A 21,722-nucleotide genomic window follows, 5' to 3' on the forward strand; every position below is an offset into this window, starting at 1 on the left:
TTGGAAGTTCTGCAGTCTAACTTAACATATCCCATCACCAATCTACGGAAAACAATAGCCCCATATCCCATACGCATCAAGTTTCAAAGCTTATTCATATCTCCTTTTTCTCCAGGAGGGTGATGAAACTTCAACACATCCAGCATACGGAATGCAATAATATAATATAAACATAATGGGAAACATCCATTAAATGTAAAAGACTACTTTAGAGAATGAAAGAGGTCAATAGCTTATTTCGATCAAGTCTAAAATACATTGAAAAAGAAGGCTGAACCACGAAAAGGAAACCTGAATATCAACTAGTCCGATCAGTATTCACGAGTCTTATGCTAGAAACTTATGGGGGCTGTCCACTGTCTTTATGAAGCTAAAACCACAAATAAATGTAAAGAATCAATGCCCTATTACTGATACACAAGTGCAGCTCCCAGCTTGGTTTCATATTTACAAGGACGGATCCCTGGAATCCATTCACCAAGTAAAATAGTAAATTTAAAAGGACGATAATTAGAAAAGAAAACCCAAAAAACAAAAGGGAGGAAGAGCCTCAAAAGAATTTTATAAGTGTGGACTATTTACTCATTCAAGGTAAGATATCAGGGCCCGACCTGGGTTTCCAGGATTGAACTGTTGCAAATCACATGGCAGAACACAGGGCAGCTCTTCCTGAGAATATCAACCCCAACTTGCAAGGATGCCGGTATAATATATTTCTTATCTCATTGACTTGATTTCTCAATATACCTAATGTCAGTCGTCCATGAAAGTACCTTGCAAGATGATCTGGAACCTACTGCTAAAAGAACGGGGGACTGAAGTAACCTCCTCAATGACACAGTCCTTCCCCATATGTCACCCAATGCACAAAACTATCTGAAAATTCCTCAAGACTTTCATATTTATGAACTTCACCATAACACAAGTCAGTTCCAGTGTGTTCACTTCCCTGCAAATTTAGAACAGCACCAAGGATGCATCAAATATCTAATCATGACAATGTAGGGTAGAAGGCATGGGGGAAGACGAACATTATTTAATAAAGCAGAATGGCATGCAAATTTAGAGAAAATGTGCTTATTCTCCACATCTAGCAGCCACAAAGCACTGATACTTTTATGTCACCCAGGTAACTTAAACACAACGGTGTTGGTCATGTTGGGGGGTTGCAAGAGCATGCATAGTGCTGGAGATTTGACTGAAGTGATGTGATAGGCTTCGCCAGACATCAAAGAAATGTTGAACATACAATGACCTTTGGTTTAGGACACTTGATAAATTAAAGCAGATCTTTCATGCAGACAAATTAAGTGAAAACAAAAAATTCATGAGAAAGAAGAGTAATAGTACTTAGGATATCCTGTATGACAACTAAATAAGCACTAGCAGGGGAGATGTATCCTGTGCCTACATGTATGAATCAAAGTATCTTTCTACCTCAGATATTTTGCATTCTATAAGATTCTTATGACAAATTCACCAGAAGTCCAATAAAGGGGAGTTAGCTGAAAAGGGGAGCCATTGCAAGAGTAATTTACCACCATTTCTGGTGGCTCCTAAATATACACTTTTTTCATTCGATACATTCTTTTACCTTGCTATCAGATACACCTCAATGCTCAGTTGTTGGAAGCTAAACAAATGGATTGTGAAAAGATACTAACCCTCATGATAGATCCGCATTCACTTGTGGATGGGGTTGTCTCTCCCACCATTTCATTGACGACATTTTCTGATGACAGAGCCGCAACCGAAGAGGCTGTCAGTGGTGACCTGAGCATGAAAAAGTGTAGATGAATTCATCAAACTAATCCTTCAACTAGCATCATAACCAAGGCAAACTTAGATCATCCTCTTGAGATGTGATTCACTAATAATGATTCTGAATTTCATATCGCATAAAAATGTCCCAGGAATTAAGGAGGTTAAAATCCAGGACAAATGAGAGCAGTAAAGAGTACAAGGCAAGATGATCTGTTGAATTCAAAGGGGAAAATATAAGTAGCTACGTGGAAGTGTTACTAAGGTACTACATTGTGTAGACAAAATTACACGAAGAAGACTCAAAAGTTGGAACTCAGATGCTGTTAGAGACCTAAAGACCTTTTTCAAGATCATTGTCAAGAACCGTAGGACATTTAGCAGAGATACAACAAAGAACCAGAAATAACTTCAAGTTGAACTCAGTAACTACATTATGCATAACCTGTGAATCACAAACAGAAACGAGACACATGAGGTTCCACATTCAAAGTTAGTCAAGTTATGATGAGTAAGCCTACCCTACAAGATGAATAAAAACTTGCAAGAATCTAACAGGAATACAATTAGATGTGGACATAAGAAATAAATTCCACAAATAAGTGACACAAGTTGAATATACCAAATTGAGATCCAATAGTACAATTTAGAACTGACGTCTAAATGTAGTCAAAGGGAAATCCAACAGTCTTAACAGATTCTACTACATTTTAAACATGTTCTCACCCAGGCGCTGTAGCAACATGGTCCTGGGATTGTACTTGCAAAGTCAGAAAAGAGGTGCTAACTTCTTTACAATTAAAGAGGTTCAGTAGTTACCCGAATAAAACGATGAAAACAAAATTTGATTTGCTCTCAAAAAAAGAACTACCTTTCCAACAACTCTTCCTCCCAGGAATTTGCAGAGGAAGAGAGCCAATCTAAGTCAACAAAGTTGGAGCAATCAACTGCATCACCATTTTCATTTTCAAGGTATCTCTCTCTTTGCATTTCAGCAAAAAGCTCCCTAGGCATTGGAGGAGTATGTCTGCAGAAATGAAATTAGTACATCTCATTTTTGGTTTCATCTCACAAGGAATAAGAAAGATAAAGAACTACAAGGGAAATTGAAAATAGATGGTATTCAGTTCTCAGAAAACAATATCCACAAACCATCCAGCAGGCATATTTTATGTTCCAATAGATATAGGAAAAACATCTCCAACCAGAATTAGCAAAAAAGTATATCACAATGTTCACCATTGAGTCTATATGGGAACAATGAGGACATTAAGATGCTCTTGACAAAACAATCAGAAAACGCAAACATTAAGGATACAACCAAGTCTATAAAACTTGAAGCATACATAAAACTACTAGTTGTGCTTGTGTTCCAAGTAAACCTAAACGAAGGATAACACCCATGATACTTGATGAACATAAAACAGGACAGCTTTAAGATAGTCTTTCATTCAGGCTTGGAGTGGATTCACACACTCCCTAACAGCTTAAACCCTAATGTACCATCAGCCACCACTTGACTAATAATCCTTCTGCAGGTTAGCACAAAGCCAAAGTCATCATCCGAGTCCCTCCTCCTGTTCGGTCACTTGATTGGTCAACACACACATTTGCTTTAAGTATACATCTAACTATATGTAATAGCATTTCGGCGGTGGCCTGGGTCTGCGGCTGGGATTAGGAGAAGATATCACAAAAGAAAAAAGAAATAGTCCTCCATGTCTCAGGTCTGCATTGGGTCCTTGGATGTAGGACCTCAAATCTGGTGGGGACTGCATATGAGGGACTATTTAAAGTTTCGGTGGTTCTCAGCTGCACGTGGACCTCAGGATGGTCACCCTACCCATTTATAGCCCTAGTCACAGTGGTAATAGGAGGGACCATAATAGATTTATCCATCAGATGATCAGAACTATGGACTACCATTTAGGATAAATTCCAAACAATGGGGAAGATCGGATTGCTCCAGTGGAGAGTTCAATTACCCACTTTCTAGAATACCTCAATGCCAAGGTTGAGTAATCCTACTGTATTGATAAGTAAATAATCCTACAGTAGTCCGATTATTAAAAACTAAATTACCTGATAGAAACTAAATTGACTCGTTAGAAAAGTAAAGCACCTTGAATATGCTAAGTCGCTTTCCGAAGCTGATATTTCTGGTGTTGACTCGGTGAGCATTTTAGTTCCTCCTTTTGATTCACTTGGAAAATCTTTACTGATATCTGAGGCAGATCCGACTGAGTGGCTTTCACGAAGAATGGAACCATCTGACCATGATCTTTGAAAAAGAGACCTACACATGTCAAACACTAGTGTCAACATTAGTACGAGGCAGGGCCGTATACAAGACTATAAATCATCAATTATAACAACATTACGAAAGTAAAATGTCAATCATTATCAAATAAGTGTGTAACTTTTGGCCCTTGCAGGGTCCAAATATCGACTCATCAGCTCATTACAGTGTCAGGGCCACTTACTACTTCCACGCCACTACTAAATGAATCTTATGCCCCTTTCTAACATCAAGAATCATTATGACATGCAATTAAAACAGAAATCCCTAAGTACTAAAGCAAATAACAAATTCCAAGGAACCAATTCTACTGCATGTGTTTTGATTAATACTCCAAACATACCACACTTGAGAAAATCCTAGTCATACTGATTAAAGGCACATAAAACTTAGTAATATACTAGTAGTTGTCATAGTACTGCCTACATTTTTATATCACATAATTATCATTAATGTGATAGGTGAAGGAATACCCTAAATATAAGACTTAAAAGCTTGGTGAGATTTGGCGTAACTACATTGACACCCCAAAGAAAAGACTAAAAAGAAACTTAATGTGTGAAATTGCTTCACTGTACTTATGAAATTCTGGAAGCAATGAACAATTCGCCAAGTAATACTATCAGGAAATTGTTTGTGAAATGTCACAAGACAAGAACTACTTGAATTTTGACATGCACTGTAGATAAACACAACATAAATAAAGCCGACTGAAGGATCAACCAACCATGAGCAAATTGATTCTGTGCATCAAAATTGACAAAAACCATAATTGCATTATCAATTGCGGAAGTTGCAACATATTTAAGATTGAGAATAAGCTAAGAAGTCCATAAAAATAGAAGTTGCAAAACGATTTCGGAAGACTAGTATATATAGGATGAGGGACCCAACCAAATTGAAGTTTGCAAAAATCGAGTCTAGAAGCTTTCTAATATAACAATAACTTTTCTCTGATCGACATTGTAAGAAGATAAGATTTTCTTTTTACCCTCAAGGTACCAATTATCACTAGTGATATTCCTTTTTGGATAAATGATCTTTACAGTATCGAAGTCAAATTCAGAACGGGAGTTGAAAACTTGGAACTTTGCAACAGAGATTTTGTGACAGGTCAGGATATTTGATTCTCTAATATAAGGGAGTTCTCATCAAAGCCTTAGCAATAAATTTCTCCCTAATTTTACAGAGTTCTCATCACTCGGGAATTTGAGAGTCAAATGATAATATAAATGGAAAAGAAAGCGACTTAGGGTCTCTTTTTCCTGATATGCATGAATTCCTGCAAATCTTCCCCAAATCCTGCAGTCCCACTCTAGGTAATACCCCCATCATTGAGATTATATCCCCAAATTTCTCCAGTCAAAAAATTCTCGATCAAGTTTTGTTTTGATTTCCTCCTGCGAATTATTGGTTTCACATGTATTATCTTTTAGAATGTGAGGAAGCAAGCAACAGCAGAAGACAGTGTAAAGATAGCATATTGCATTCTATGTGAATAAAGAGTGACTTTCAATGGTAGTCTGAGGCCTTCAAGAACAAATATGCCGTGAAGGATTAAGGTTGTCATGGCTGTCCTCATGCTACGGCATTGGGGTCGCATCGGCGACAGCTCTGAGCACTATTGGCATGGGCCATGAAGGGAGTCATATTAAAATCTTAACTCAATTTTAGGGCATGGAAGCCCATCTGATTAGAATATCTATAGATCCTAGACAAATCTCACCAATTGTTTATTTAAATTAAAAACCAGATGTCTGCCAAAAACATCCAGGGAAAGTTAGGTAAGGTCACCAGGTATGTAGATAAGGCATGCAGCAATCTAGCAGATATTTAGCCACCACCACCGAATATTGATATACCTTCCATTTTCATCAACATTTGTCTGTCCATTCCTTCCCACTTTGTAATGCTGGTCAGAACTCAGCTCCCACACATCAGGTTTACCTGGTTGAGGTTGAAAATACCCCAAAAATCTGCTCAAAATGCAAAAGAAAAACTAAATAATGTGAACACATAATTTGATTGGACAGGAAGAATCTCATACGACAGCCAACACAAGTAACAAACAATTTTGGAAAGGACAAAATTAGGCTCCACGCATACCGATACCCTACTCAATGGGTAAAGGCTACCCTAGACCCATGAGATTAAATGAGTGGGTATGGCTAGGGTCTAATAACCTCAAATACCCATGGTATAGGTAAATGCTTAATAACCTAAAATACCCATGGGAATTAAAATATTCTAATGCCCTAAAACTTCCATTTGTCAGTTAATTTAAAATTATTGAATTTGTAAACTTTTAGGAAATCAATCAACTAGATTTATTTAACATCTAAAAAATTTTAAATACTATATAATCATTTCAGAACATATTTTTTTTATGTTGACTTTTACCAAATTTACTAGAATTTTTCATCTTTGATTTCTAATAACTCAAAATTTACTTTCTCATAAAATTAATCAATATATATTTGATAGGTTACGAAATAAAAAAGCATGAACGGGTAAATTAGTTAACTTGACTAATATATATAATATAAGATGTGTTTGAACTCAAATTGTCAAAAAATCATTAAATAAAAGTTGGGTACAAATTTAAATGAATAAGAGATTTGACCATAAGTTAGATATGTTATCATACATAACATTTATTTTTATCATTTCTTAGGTTTTCATTCTACTATGAACTTAAGCCGATTTCATAGTCGATTAATATTGGTCCATCATTTTGATAAATTTACGATCATTATTAAATTTCTAACTAATTAATATTGATCCATCATTTAGACAACGTCATGATCATTATTTATATTTCAATGATGATTAATAGCACCTGTTGAACATTTAATAATTAGTTTTATTTGATCAATCGACAGGTCATAAAATGCCTACTAGTAAGGTAACTTAGTGACATATTCTTACAATATCACCATGAGAACACATAAAAATTGCATCATCTATTTTAATAAATTTCATTATTTGACCTTAATGTAAATTTAAAATTTGAGAAAATTTATTATGAAACATATCGTAAAGGAAAGGACAATTGAGTAAGACCCAAACCATAACCCTACTTTTTAGGAATAACTTGGGTAAACCAAATGGTCATTCTATCGGGTAAGGTATGGGTAGCCAGAAATCACTATGGGTATTTGCTGGGTATGGGTCCAGGTAGCTCACTACTCTGCCAATTGACAAGCCTAGACAAAAACCTCTCTAGCTCCTGCAGGAGAATTCAGGGGAGAGGAGCAAATATAACAAACAAATTTTGTAAAGAACAGAAACCTTTCTAGTTCCTTGAGGAGAATTCAGGGCAGAGGAGCATATATGACAAACAATTTTGGAAAGAACAGAACCCTTTCTAGTTCCTGCACAAGAGTTCACGGGAGATGAGCCAATTATCTAGCCTGCTTAAGGCGAAGTCCTTACCAATCTTTTACCTATTTAATCTCTATCCACATGTAAAGTTCCAAAAGCACATTTAAATTCATCAAAAAAAAAAAGAAAAAACCACACTTACACATTAATGGCATTTTGTTTCTCTGCATCCATATATGCATTGCTGTAGTATCTTTGTAGAGTTCGAAAAAATTCCTGCGACTGTATTGCAGCTTTCCACTGACCTCTTCTTTCAGAGAAAATCTATTGTGAATTAAAGTTTGGAAATGTCAATAGCTGCATTAAAAACATCTTAACTAAAAAATGAAATAGCTACTAGAAAAGAATGCCCACCGAACTCAATTTGTTTATTCAGTTGGTGAGGACACTCGGCAAGACCACAGAACAATTTATGTTAGAAACACACCAGGTTTAAGATGATAACACAGTCAACTCAAGTCAAGTCTGGCAGGTCCCATATCAATTTTACTGGATAAGCGACCAAGTACCTTGACTAGCATAAGCCTGATCACCAAGCATGTCTAGGATTTAAAACTTAAAATGTTTTGATGGTTAAAGGATATGGCGATACAATTTTAAAAGAGAAATTGAAACTGCATTCACTTCTACAAGTTCGGTAGTTTACACAATCCTCTGTAGCAAAACCTAGAGGAACATCTTCTAGCCAAGAGTCAATATACCCTTACATAAGAGTTGAAATCACCAATTATCTTCCTCTCAGCAATTACATGAAAGTTTTAAACAGAATCTTTGATATTAATGCCACCCACCTCCAGCAGCTTCTTAGTTTCCAGATAATGGTCCTACTATTGCATCACATGGCTTAGTTCCAAATATACCATCAACCGGGAAATGGGAAAACACAAGTTTACCTAATATACCCAAACTAAAAGCAGAACTCATGCATTAGCTAACCTTGTTGTGCGCAGCTGATCCACCATATTGATGTGCAAGAGTATCACCCATTCTCTCATAACAACCCATCAGTTCTTCAGCCAATGGATCGTCCAGGTCTATTCTTGTCGAGGTTGTTACTCCTAAGGCACAGAGCTGATGCCCTAAAGCAGCCAAGCCATAAGCATATTGTGCCACATTTGTGCGGTCCAAACAATCTATGCAGTTAGTTCGGAGCACCCCCTTTTGAACCATTGGTGGCTTAACAGAAGGATTACCGTTATCTCCAATGCCATTGCCATTGGTTCCACTGGATTTTCTGTCTGAGTTACCTGACTCCTCATTTTCATCATAGTTATGCTCTGCCATATGACACCTCGGATTTTTTGGGGCAGACATATCAGGAGCAACAACATTCCTGTGTCATACAAGCATTTAAAACTTACACTCTGCATCCTGTACCAATTCATAGTAACCAAATTGCCTAAATTGGTTTATTCAGTGATTTTTGACAAAATCAATTATGTGCTCAAAACATACCTTCCATCTTACTGACTTCTACACCTTTTTCTATTTTTTTTTAATTTGAAGGCGCAAGAGTTAACCTCTGTATACTCGGAACACTATCATTATGCAGCACTCGGGCGAGCAAGCTAAACATTCTTCATGACAGAAGTGTCTATTCTTATTTCCAAATTTGATGTGCTTCCACTTTTAGGGCCAGGAACAACCAAAAGAACATAACAGGTATTATTTGAGAGTTGTACACTAAATTGCCTAGCCCTAGTTACACTTATTTTGGTATAGCCATCGGCTTAAAGAAAATATGCTCAGCTTAAACAAGAATCAACCAAGCTAACAAACTGAAGATATAAACCAAACAAAAATTCTTCAAAACTGCCATTAAAGGATGAATTGCTAAGAGTAAAAAAAATTGTTAACATGCTTAAAGCAAAATGATCAGACTTACTCTGAACTAGACCATTTAGGATGCCCCTCTGACAGTAACATAGGTGTTACTTGACAGTAGAAGAAACCTGTCAGCGTCAAAGCATATGCAGCCACCTTTCCCAAAAGTAGCAACACATTTGTAGCTTTGCTGATGGAAAAGTGAGATTAAAAGAATTACAGATCAGAACCACAAACATAAGCTGCAGTACTACGAAGGATTGACATTAGATACCTCCGCGAATGTTTATGCAAATCCCAATGAAGAAATTTAAGTCTGTTCTCCTCGGACAGATCTTTATTGATTACTTCAATGGCGTTGGCAAACTCTGAACGGAGAATAGATTCTCGAGGCTTCTTTTCATTTGTCTGTTGATAAAAATTTCCATCAGGTGGTTCATATGATTGTTTCATTAAGTGGCCATTTCAGGAGAACAAAGAACCTTGAGCTGATTGCCGCCATTCTTATACAATCTTCTTTGGCTTAATATATTTAAGACGCATAAAATAAGAAGAAACATTGCAAACTAAAACATTAAAGTGCAAGCCAAAACTATAAATTCCCCTTACTTTGATCAAATTCAAAATAATGATTGGATTTCCATATCTCTCCACAAGATGCTCAAAATGAAGTCTAGTGGCCTCATAAGTTTGGTCCCTCTTTGACACTGAGAAACAAGAATAATTACACAGAGTAAATACACCCGTACTAAATAAAGTTGCAAAAGTCAAATTAGTTTACTTTTTTCTTCTGGCAACGGAAAGTTATATGACAATTACACAATCATACATATAATATCAGGCTTAAGAATTAGACGTGAAGTTTCTTGTGACCAGAAAAGTGGGATTGAGCCACGATTTTGAACCACAGAACTAATTTGCATCGGCACTCCTTCAGGAACATCCTCAATTACAATCTGCTCAGTCTCAACATCATTTGCCACTCTTCCATTCTCGTTGACACCTCGTTTAAGATATCTACATAGACAGAAATTTGAAGCTTGGTGATCAACAAACTAACCAAATAGCTAACACCTGAGTAACGGAACAAAATAGCAAAGAAAACCAATTTGATCAGGCAAGTATTAAGATGGTAAGAGTTAAAACATCAGTACTGCCAGAATTTATTATGCTCGGCCGTATCTCGAGTCTCAACGAGTAACACAAGTGCCAGGCATATATGGACCACCAGGCGTCTTTGGAGTGTTGCACCACCACAACCAATAAAATAAAAGATTAATATTCACAGATCAATTATGGAAGTTGTAAGAGCTTGAACCACAACATAATGGCAATAGACAGCTATCTAGCATATCACCAAAGCTACAGCAGGTGCATAGAGTATTCATCCACGCTGATTTGAAAAGACAAGAGTATTGCGGAGACAACAATTGTGGAAGTTGTAGAAGCGCAAACCATAACATAATGGCAATAGACGTCTTTCAGCTATATAACATACCACCAGAGCTACAGTAGGTGTATGGAGTATCTATCTACATTCATTATCAACAAAGACAAGCGTAAATTGCAAAGACATAATTTGCATGCAAGGGCATTTTGAAAATGAAAACATTACGCTTGAAATCTGAGTAGTTGTTAGAATTCAGATGGCCAGGCGGTAAGTGATTAAGCAATGGCCATTAACTTAGACAACTCGATATTCACCCAAAATCAGGTTGCCAAGGGCCAATCAATTAATAATAGGAAAGCGTATGTTTGAAGCTTATTTCTGATAAATTTAGGCAATCTTTAGTTAGCGCATGCTTCATGCTCAAACACAGACATACTACTATATAACATTTTGTTCTGCATTACTTATATTCCCACCTCATCAAGAGCGGCACCCTGAGTTAAAACTTCTGTACTTTATATGTAGCTTCCATCTTATAATATATAAGACCTTAAGCTCACTGCCAGTTACAACTATATCAACTGGATTAAAGGGACTGCAGCAACCATTACTCTACAATACTTATGTCTCAAAGACAGTTTGGATTTTTGAACCCAAAATGTAATCTTCCCCATAGAGTTCTAGCTCATGCAAATCAGAAACTTGATGATACATCTGCATCACATTTTATCCCCAAAAGTTTATTGAATCCGACAACTTTAATATGACAAAAGTCCAACCTAAAGACAAGTGAGCACATCATATATCTAGTCGAAGTTCTGCACAAGTTGCTGGTGAACGTGGAAGTGAGAAATGAGGATTGGAAAAAAAAATAAAAATTAGTTCTTTTCTTCTCTGTGGGAGCCAAGGTGAATGTTTAATCTAGGACTGCTCTATGAAAGAAGTCAGTATGCAGCTGAACCATCAGAAAAGGAATATTCAAGTTGATTACAAAACAACATAATAAAAATTCCAGAATGACATGTGAGTATGTCCATTCATGATACAATAAGTTTACATACTATACGGAGATGACAGATATTTCCTACAGACAATTTATCAAAAGATAACTCAGTGGCCAAGCAGTACACTCCTTGTTGGATCCCATGGAATGATGCCTCAAGCATGTGATTAATTATAAGTCAAAACAAAATAACACCTCAGCATACGTGTTTGGAGTAGAATTACTAACAGATAGCTTATGCATAATTGTTTTCTGACCTGGTACCAGCATAATGCCGTGAACGCCTTGCAATTAGAGTCAACCGAAGATCCCGCCCAGATAAAGAAAGTGTTGCCTGGATTGCATCAAGCGTAAAGCAAACATCAAATCAAATTCTTAATGATTAATGATACCATCCAGCTGGCAACATTGAATCATTAGAACACACACTCTCCATAAGGAAATAACTTGAGAAGTCTTTATAAGTTGATTGTATTGGTGAATTATGGAACTCTACATATAATTTAGCTAAATAACAAATGTCAAAAAAGTAAGGCTTGAAGTTAGAGAAGAACCTTACCTGTCTAAAAAAGCCATAAACCAATGCGACAGTCCATATAGTATTCTGAAGAATATTACGTATTCCACGAGTCAGAAACTCATTCCAGACGAACATGGTTTCATATAACACTTGCCCTGTTTTTCTTTCACACATATTTTTCTGGACACTCCTCATAACATGGTAGGAATAACTAAAGTAGAAGTCCTTGGTAAGATCCACCATACACAAGAGTTTCTTGTATCTGTGCAAACAACAATGTTAGCAACCAGAATCAGCCAAAACCAGAAGCAACCAAAAATTTCTTACATGCAGATAGGAACATAAAATTTGTAAAAAACCAATATATTTACGGCCTAAAGTGCCATGTTAATTATTGACTCTATTTATTAAATTACTCTAGCAGAAAGCAATAATATAAAATCAAGTGAAAACCTGAACAAGTATGAACATCTGAAGACAATTTGAAATGACATAATACCATTCGCATATGGTTTTGATGGGCGGTTGTATAAGGATGTCCTCACCTGTAATAGATGTTTAAGTCCATACCATAATGCAACTGTTATGAAACTAAATCTTAACTTGCATAATCGCTTAGCTCTGAGACCACAACTAAAGGCACTAATACTCCATTATATTTTGACTACCATTTCTTTTTGATCGGGAAATACTTCTAACTGAAAATAGTGCAAATAAAATTTAATGGTTGTATAGACTGAAATCCATTAACTAAAGGGAAGTATCGAATGGAGAAGTAGAGAGAGCAGTAGTGATCAATCTAGAGCGTAATTTACAGGACATTACAACTTCAGAAGTGGGTGGCTCTCACATTTGGTTGCCAAGCTTTCAACTTTTTCTAAGGCATGCCAAATTATTTGAATTTTAGGAACCTTACCGCAGCCAACTTGTTTCATTTTTCTTAGTCTTTGTTTTAAAGATATTTCAAAATAGCAAAAGATGTTTCAGATATATGTTTCTGCTTCGCGTCTTCTAAAGATTAGTTTCAAGAAAGATGGAATATAGTCATTTACACATTGTTTCTACTTACTTCCAAAGTTTCCAAGTTAGTGTCTACCACAAGGTCAAGGAATTGAGTCTGCTCATAGAAAAGAGTATGAGAGACTAGAATACCAAACATATCTATTCCCACTGTAGCACAACTCGTGGAAACTTGTGCCTCTCTTTCTCCACTGTAGCAAATCCACAATTGTCTCTCTTCAGAATGTTAAATCTGAATACCAACCCTGCCGACAGTTTTCTAATTCAAGTAACATAATCTCCATAACCATCATTATATCAGCACATCATGGAAGAAGCAAGGATATAAAAAAGAGCTTGGCCAGATGAAGTTATTGTCCAACTTATCTGCAAGGAAATTATATTCCTAGTCTCTTATGCAATAGTTGATTAAATTGGTAAATCTATATTTGCATAGTGAGGTTAAATGATGGTATCTAGGACGTGAGCTGGTAAATAAGATCAAAGATGGATACAATATATTTACTTGAATAAGAGGAACATAACATACCTAATCTAACCTAACCGTTATTCCTAATAAGGCACCCATAGAAATGAATTCCAAATCTTCTTTGATATAGACGAACCCCGAGTACAAAGTTTATTCTTAAAACAGAGAAGACGTAGAAATATGCAAAAAAAAAATCTAAAGGTGATAGAAGGAAAAACATTAATAAACGGTTACAAGAAATGCGTGCTGTCTTTACTCTCTAAGGTTACAAAACGGCACATGAACAAGCACATTACAAATGCAGAAAGGCAATAACCTGTTCTCGTTCTTATAGTTAACCATGCTGGATATAACAGCGGAATGTGGCAGCGGAATTATCTCACTTTTGGAGATAGCATATATATTGTGACCACAGATTACACCAATCTGCCTCCTTTTTGTTATGAGTAGCATGTAGTAAGGCCCTAGAAATTTAATGAATCCTGAGAAAAGAAGGAAAGAGAATTAGATGATCAGGGAGTACCAGCCTTTCTTTGTGTAGGACAGAATTGACACTCATTAATCTACATACCAACAATACCATAACATGTAGTGACAAATTTGAGTCCTCCTGTAGCCCTATTGCCTTCGTGTATCCTTCTTAACAGATCAGAGCACTCCCTTTCCGTATATGTGGTAGAATCTTCACAAATGTTAAGCTCCAAGGGTTCCAACCTGTCAATTTTCAAAATTTTCCAGTATGTTCTACTTTTGTCCCTTCCTACCATATAAAAGTTCTGCAATGAAAATTAGAAAAACAATCAATTAAAACCAAAACAATTTGTCAGCAATAAAATTAAAGCATACGTACTATTCGCAGACTCTAATTCATATAGCATGTGTAAGAGACAAGTAACTCAAGATTCTATGCACTAATTCTAACTACAAAGTCTGTCCCCAGGCCATTGTAGCTTTTTAACTGCATAATCAGACAGCTTGAAATCTGTTGTGGCCAAAAGACCCTGGCATGATATCACAAAGTCCAGCCACGGCACAGATGACAATTAGATAATGATGACAACAAATAAGATTAGTAGAACTGGCGAGCCACATAGCTCACAAGGGCCTGAAACATTTACATGGTTGTACCACATTAACATGACATTGAGCATCCCTCATTCTGAACTAGTACAAGAAAGATCACATATCAAACTAGTAAAGATACTAACAACTATCAACCCAAAAGATAATTATATACCGATCGAGTCTCATAGAGCCTGAATTTCTGCATGAATCCCTCAGGAGGCGGCGAAGGAGGAGGAGAAGCTGAAGAATCATGCGGTACTTCCTGCCATTGTGGCCGTGCATTCCCAGATAAATCTTCCATTGATATTTTTTCTTGCGCGATCCCCGAGCCTCGGGCTCGGGAATCAATCACTTGGGCATTCAATTCTAGTCCAATTCTTTCTACTTTCTCTCCCAACTTCTAAACCCCATCAGCTCCCCTACAGGTTGCTTCAGATATAGCATTACCCGGCAAACAATGGAAAACCAAAGCTCATAAAAAGAACCCTCAGAAAGCCTTGGACTTTTCCGTTTTGCTTCTCTAATTCCAAACCCTAATTCCAATTTGTTGCGTAAATCACCAAAACGCAGCAGCTGATCTTCGATCAGGGTGTCAAGGATTTATAAATCGAGTGATAATCAAACAAAAACTCAAGATTGTCCCCAAAAGACAATCCAAAGCAAAAGGGATTCCTAAATTATTCAGAAACTCAAACAATGAAATATAGATGCGCCTGTGATAATTGCGGATGTACAGAGAGAAGGGGGCGAGACGAAGGTTGTTTCCAGAGAAGGTTAGAAAAATGTGGATATAGAGAAATAGCTGGACAAGTAATTTTTTTCCTTTTTAATACAAATGACGATGATTATGATGTATGGAGATAGATTTTAATTCATTTTATTAAAATTTTAGAGAGAGAGAGAGAGTCTTAGATCTGCAGGGGCCAAATGAAAACTTATCATATACTTATAAAGTAAATTGCATTTGTAACATAACAATATATCTACATCCATAATTGAAAAAAAAGAAAAAAAAAATTAACCAGATTTTATGAATTAATAAACCCGTTCGAGTTCAGAATTAGGTTAGGTTGGCGGTGGATTTGAGGCGATCCAAGGGTCGCTTCGAATTTGTTATGTTATCATCCCACGTTCCAAACATGTATAGGTAGTATTAAAACCCTACATATTGATCTTACAAGAATACTCGTTCCAAAGAAAAACTATTATCGAAACATATAAAAAATTATTTGGACATGTAACCAAATTATTTTGGCAATTCTTAACACGAACAAGTAAATAGGTGGAAACAAGTTGCTCAAAAGGGAACAAGAATATCATATTCAACCATTGTTCAAACAGAAACTCGTCTTACATTGTTGCTATTGTTAACCATACTCCGATTGTCTGTACTTAGCATTATGGAACACAAATCACAACGACGTATTACAATAGGAACAAAGAAGGACATGCTAGGGTCTTTTATTTCCATACTTAGAGTTAAAATGGCATACTCCGTTTAACTCATTCATCAATTAGTAGGACTGTTCACTTTACGGGTAATAGATAATCAATCGTTCAAATCAGTATTAAAAATTTGGTATGTATTGTAAGTCGATTTGATATTCGACACAAGATATTTTAGAATTTTGATATTCAATTTGGTACTGATATTTGATACCAGTATATCGTATCTGAAAGTTTTGAGGTTTTTCCGTTCATTATTCTTACGTTTTGTGGTCTGGTTACATTCAGAAAACAATTGTTACGTAATATATAATTGTGCACGAAGGTTAGAGAAGGCGTGTCTTTACATATTGTGATGATACTTTATAGCTCTTCTTTCCTCTTTGCACATAATGGTGCTTGATCATTCAGCCGCTTCTCTCGTCAGTGTGTGTAGAGCTAGTTCCTGTTACTAAACATATTTAACTTCATGTAGAATTAGGTGCTAATTTGGATGGAATTTGTCTTTATATTTTACATTCTTCATGATTGCTTTATGAATGAATATAAACAAACCTATACTCGAAATTTGGAATTAGGCAACATGTTCGATGTTGAGCTTGGAAAGATCATATTGATGTGGCCCATGACTAGATCAGTTCCCGTTGTGTAAGGTATTACCCACTACGGCAATAAATAATGATGTTTACAACTCGATCGGTGCCTCATTGCACGAGTTATTATTCACTCTGGTTTTATACGAGCCTTATGGTTTTGTCCTGAAAGACAGCTCACTAGGAAGAGAAGATTTTGGGGTTTATAAACCTTTCAAGCTTTTATCTGCAATCACTATAGGACGTTTGCCTACATCAAATATTTTGGTGCTTTCAAATTTCAACTTCTCTTCTCCTATGTCTAGAGCAAATTGCTAAGGATTGTTCTTGCACTTTGGGGGTAGGAAAATGGTTTTCTCATGATATTACAACCACTGTAGTGGTGCACATAAGTAAAATTGATTGTCCTTTTTATGAGGTATTTGTTTTGCTATTTCCCTTTCTGGATAGTAGGCTTTGTTGTGTATGAGAATCTTTTACTTTTGTTTTCGAGCAACAGTTTATTGTCAATTTCGATAATTCAATTGCTAAAATCATGTCAAATGATGATCGGGAGAAGTTGTAAAGAAGAAGAAGAAAGACAAAAGTAGGGTATTCAATTCGATTTAACTGAATCGAATTGAATTTTCAATTCACCGTTTTTAAAAACCAAAAATCAAACTGAACAATATTGATTCGGTACGATTTTTTTGGTTAAAAAAATGAAAAAAATGATTTTGTTTAAAAATATAATATAAATAATTTTAGTATTTTTTAATTTTATTCAAAAAATAAATGTACCAAAATATCAAAATCTAAAAAATAAAATGTATAAGAAAAAGAATATTTACTAATATAATTCAAAATTCGTAACAAAAGAAAAAATATAATATATAATAATATATTTTAATATGATATAATTAATAAAATAATATATATAAATCGATTTTCGATTCCTGTTCGGTCACCTAACAGTTATGCAAAAAAACAAACCGAAAATCGAATTAGAAAAAAAATGAAAACCAAATCGAATTTTGGTTCGATTTTCGATTCCAACCAAATTTTTAATTCGATTCGATTCAGCTGGTTTAACCGAACTGTGAACATCCCTAGACAAAAGGTGCTTTCAGCATGTTTATGCTTCAGTTTCTGAGTTTTCTACATGTAATGTAATATTATGGAAAAAATTACCCCCTATAATATGTGAAATAAGCAAAAAACTCATATATAAAAAGATAGCAAATTACAACATATGTTTTGAAAAATAAAACAAATTACATCCTATCTAAATCATTCTTAGGGGGATAATTTAATTTATCATTCAAAACACAGGGAGTAATTTGCTAAAAAGAATGCCAATTTCCGTTAAATCTAACTAATGGTATTAATTTTTTCAAAAATGATCGTTACACTCTTACTTAATATATATTATCTTTTATTTTAGTAACCATTAGATATGTATTGATTACATTGAGCCGTCAGATCTAATCAATTAATCTTGACAGTTGGATTTTATTGATTAAAAATATATATTATAAATAAAATTATTTGAAAAAAAAATTAATCCCCACCCCCACCAGCTGGCTACCCCCAATCACCACCACCCCCACCCCCAACCCCAACCCCCACTCTCGCCGCCTCCTCCCTCGCCCCCGGTGAAACCCCCTATTGCCTCCCTCCTTCCCCCACCATCCCCGCCTTTGCTCTCCCCCCAAAGCTGAGCGACAACATTGTCGCACTTCTGTGGGCGACGACGATGCAAACCCCAGACCCCTTAGTCTGAGCAACAGTGTCGTCGTCACCATATTTTTTTTAATTTTTTTAGTTAATTTCAATTATATTAATAAATATATTTTAATTAATTAAAAATAATTAAAAATAATTATAATAATTAAATATATATTTTTAGTTAATTAAAAATAATTTTAAATTTAACAATTATAATTTTTAACTTTCAGTTTTAACAATTATAAAACTTATTTAAATTTAAGTTTAATTTAATATTTGAATTTAAATTATAAAATTTCAAAAATTTATATAATTCTTTTCATATTTCTAAATAAATATATTTTAACAAAAATTTTTTTTGAATAGATGAAAATACAAAAAAACACTCAAAATAAACAAAAGATTATACATATAAAATATATAAATACCATGAGGGTATTTTAGTAAAAAAAATATTAAAAAAATAAGGTAAAAAACAGTTAAAGATCATCTCCAAACACACAAGGAACTTGTAATGCACCTTTCATCAATTACCAATGAAAGATGTGTTTTTTACTGATTTTTACAAAATATAAGGAATCTTTTAGCCTTTTTAAAAAAAACACAGCAAGTTTTAACTTTTTCAACAAAATAGATTTGGGTAAATGAATTTTACCCAAAAAAAAAAAGAAAGTGACGTTTGAGCTGAAACAGACTCTTTTCTTCTTCCACCACATCAAAAACCTCAAACAAATACATTCACTCTGGTTCTGATAACTCAAAACCCAAAAATCCTTTCTCAAAATTCTGCAAGAACACCCCAAACACTCATGCCACATTTATTACTATACGTCGTACCCAGACTCCACAACAAATAGCATTTTCACATCAAAATCCCAGTCAAACCTCCAACAGTTGGAGTGGATAATGATCATTGATCAACCAAGATTTCAATGGCAACAGAGGTTGTGGAAATCCTAACTATCCCAGATAGTGCAGCCGACGACGATGAAATCTCCGTTCTGTATGTCAGACCAGTTCCCATCAAGAAAGGCACCAGCAGACTCGACGCCATCCCAGTTGAGAATTATCCTCTTAGACCCAAAGGGGTGATCGATTTATCCCAAGACTCCTTTTATTTTAATGATGAAGTGAAACTGCTGTACTCATTCACAAAAACTCGGAATAGGGTTTTCAAAGGCGAGTCTTCCAACACAAAATCACCCAAGGAGACTGAGTTAAGCATCCCTTCAAGTTTAACCTTCATGTGCGAAATTTGTGCTGATGAGAAGCCTGTTAATGACCTGTTCCGAGTTTTGGGATGCACTCATTCTTACTGTTCAGAGTGCATGGGGAAATATGTGGCCTCCAAGTTGCAAGAGAATATTACTGCTATTAACTGCCCTGTTTCTGGCTGCAATGGGTTCTTGGAGCCTCAACATTGCCGTTCTATCCTGCCAAAGCAGGTTTTTGACAGATGGGGCGATGCGTTGTGTGAGGCTGTGATTCTGGCGTCGGAGAAGTTTTATTGCCCGTATAAGGATTGTTCGGCTTTGTTGATCGATGACCAGAGTGTGGACAATGAGGTTATAATGCAATCTGAATGCCCTGATTGTAACAGGCTTTTCTGTGTGCAGTGCAAGGTTCCTTGGCATTCGGACATGGCGTGCTCGGATTTTCAGAAGTTGAAGGAGGGTGAGAGGAGCAATGAGGATATAATGCTGATGAATCTTGCCAAGAGTAAGAAGTGGATGAGGTGTCCCAAGTGCAAATTCTATGTTGAGAAGTCATCGGGTTGCTTGTTCATGAGATGCAGGTTGGTCTGGTTGTTCGACTCTCATCACTTTTACTTATTAACTTGGCCCTTGGGTGTTTCAAATGTGAATTATACATGTTTTCTGTTGTTGTTGCTGGTAAAGTGTCAGCATACTACTGTCAGAATTACTACTTAAATTTGACCAAAGTGGATTACTTGTTTGAAGATCAGTGAAGAAGCAATCTTGCTATAGGTAATTGTTAGACACTCCCCATTTGTGACGGTCAACTATGCTTTCGTTTGAATTTTCAGTTTTGGGCTGAATGATCATAATTACCATATATGAGTTATACAGTGCTCTCTAAGATGGAAAAGTTTAAGATGATAATCTCTTCGAGTCTTGATGTTTTACAAAGCTACTACACTGCTTAGTGATTGGAAAAATCTATGTCTGTGAATTAGAGGATGCAACTACTTCTGAAAACTCAAGCTACCAGCTCTCACTTTATTGAAGACATGTGATCATCCCTTTTTTCGTGATATTCTCTGCTTCTTGTTACTGCATTTTTGTCATATGGCTACAAGATTGATGATATAAAGCTGATACTTAAAATGCATACAGAATTTATAATACTGTACAATCGGAGAGATCCATAATATGTGCTATCTATGTCGGAAATTTGATATAATCATCTGTTGCTCATATTACTATTTTGACCAACCATCAATATTTTGCATCTGCTACAATTTCAATAGTGAACCTGGGTTCAATATCCGCTTCTTGTGCGTTATTCATCATGTATTTTAGCTAAAAGATTTTAGTTTTCTGAATTATATGTTATACAATTATCAATGTTTTGCAAGGCTTTTGAATAATCTATCTTAAATGGGTCTATAACTCTTACTAGAATGAACATTAAATACACCGTGCTTTATCCGCCAACCCCATAGTTGGGACTAGCTGCCATTTTTTCCCCCTTTAATATCTTGTTCTGTTGATCTTAGGTGTGGATATGCTTTTTGCTACAACTGTGGAGCTCAGCTGCAGACAGAGCACTACTGTCGTGATTGCAAGCACTAAATCCCATATAGTTATTGCTTCATATCTTAGAGGTGCAAAAGTTGGTCAGTCGATGATGTTTCATATACATGACTACATTGAAAGATCAAATGTGGGACTCAATTTCTTCAAAACTGCTCTCTTTTGACATCATGGACAAATGAAGGTCCTAGGAGGTGGCGTACTATATAAGTTCCGCCGTCTAAGTATATATATATAGATAGATAGACATGTTCCAACTTATATATGAATTTAGCATGAAGTGGAATAGCTACGGATAATTCATCAACTGATCTTTTGATATTGCTGGATGGCCCTTGAATGTTCGGACCAATTGTCATATCAGAACGCCAACTTGTGAACCGCTTTGAAAATAGTATGTTAATTACTGTGCAAATAGTCTAGCAGTTTGTTTTCCTCGTCAAAATGGCAATTAGCAGAAATGT

At 35.7% G+C, this 21,722-nt stretch overlaps 2 protein-coding genes across 3 annotated transcripts; one reads left to right on the plus strand and one right to left on the minus strand.

The window, feature by feature from the left end:
* Positions 1-189: 189 nt before the first annotated feature.
* On the minus strand, positions 190-15,572 carry LOC105161964 (phosphoinositide phosphatase SAC4). 2 transcript variants are annotated; one of them, XR_847813.3, is made up of 17 exons: positions 14,908-15,572; positions 14,242-14,446; positions 13,987-14,152; positions 12,221-12,443; positions 11,919-11,995; positions 10,098-10,285; positions 9,878-9,975; positions 9,543-9,676; positions 9,330-9,458; positions 8,381-8,777; positions 7,587-7,708; positions 5,923-6,036; positions 3,884-4,057; positions 2,633-2,788; positions 1,665-1,773; positions 612-949; positions 190-463 (listed from the first exon to the last, which is right to left on the minus strand). XR_847813.3 is itself a non-coding variant. In XM_011079850.3 (16 exons), exons 1-16 carry the CDS (start codon positions 15,034-15,036, stop codon positions 830-832), a joined length of 2,541 nt encoding a protein of 846 aa, XP_011078152.1. In that variant the 5' UTR covers positions 15,037-15,572; the 3' UTR covers positions 190-829. The 2 variants fall into 2 exon arrangements, 1 of the variants encoding a protein (XP_011078152.1); XM_011079850.3 differs by having other exon boundaries at positions 190-949.
* A 3,638-nt stretch (positions 15,573-19,210) lies between these two features.
* On the plus strand, positions 19,211-21,673 carry LOC105161963 (RING/U-box superfamily protein). The gene is made up of 2 exons (XM_011079849.3): positions 19,211-20,276; positions 21,222-21,673. Exons 1-2 carry the CDS (start codon positions 19,414-19,416, stop codon positions 21,295-21,297), a joined length of 939 nt encoding a protein of 312 aa, XP_011078151.1. The 5' UTR covers positions 19,211-19,413; the 3' UTR covers positions 21,298-21,673.
* Positions 21,674-21,722: the final 49 nt, after the last annotated feature.

The sequence above is a fragment of the Sesamum indicum genome, linkage group LG5 (genome assembly GCF_026168435.1).
Source record: "Sesamum indicum cultivar Baizhima isolate 11 linkage group LG5, ASM2616843v1, whole genome shotgun sequence".
NCBI classification, from domain to species: Eukaryota; Viridiplantae; Streptophyta; class Magnoliopsida; order Lamiales; family Pedaliaceae; genus Sesamum; species Sesamum indicum.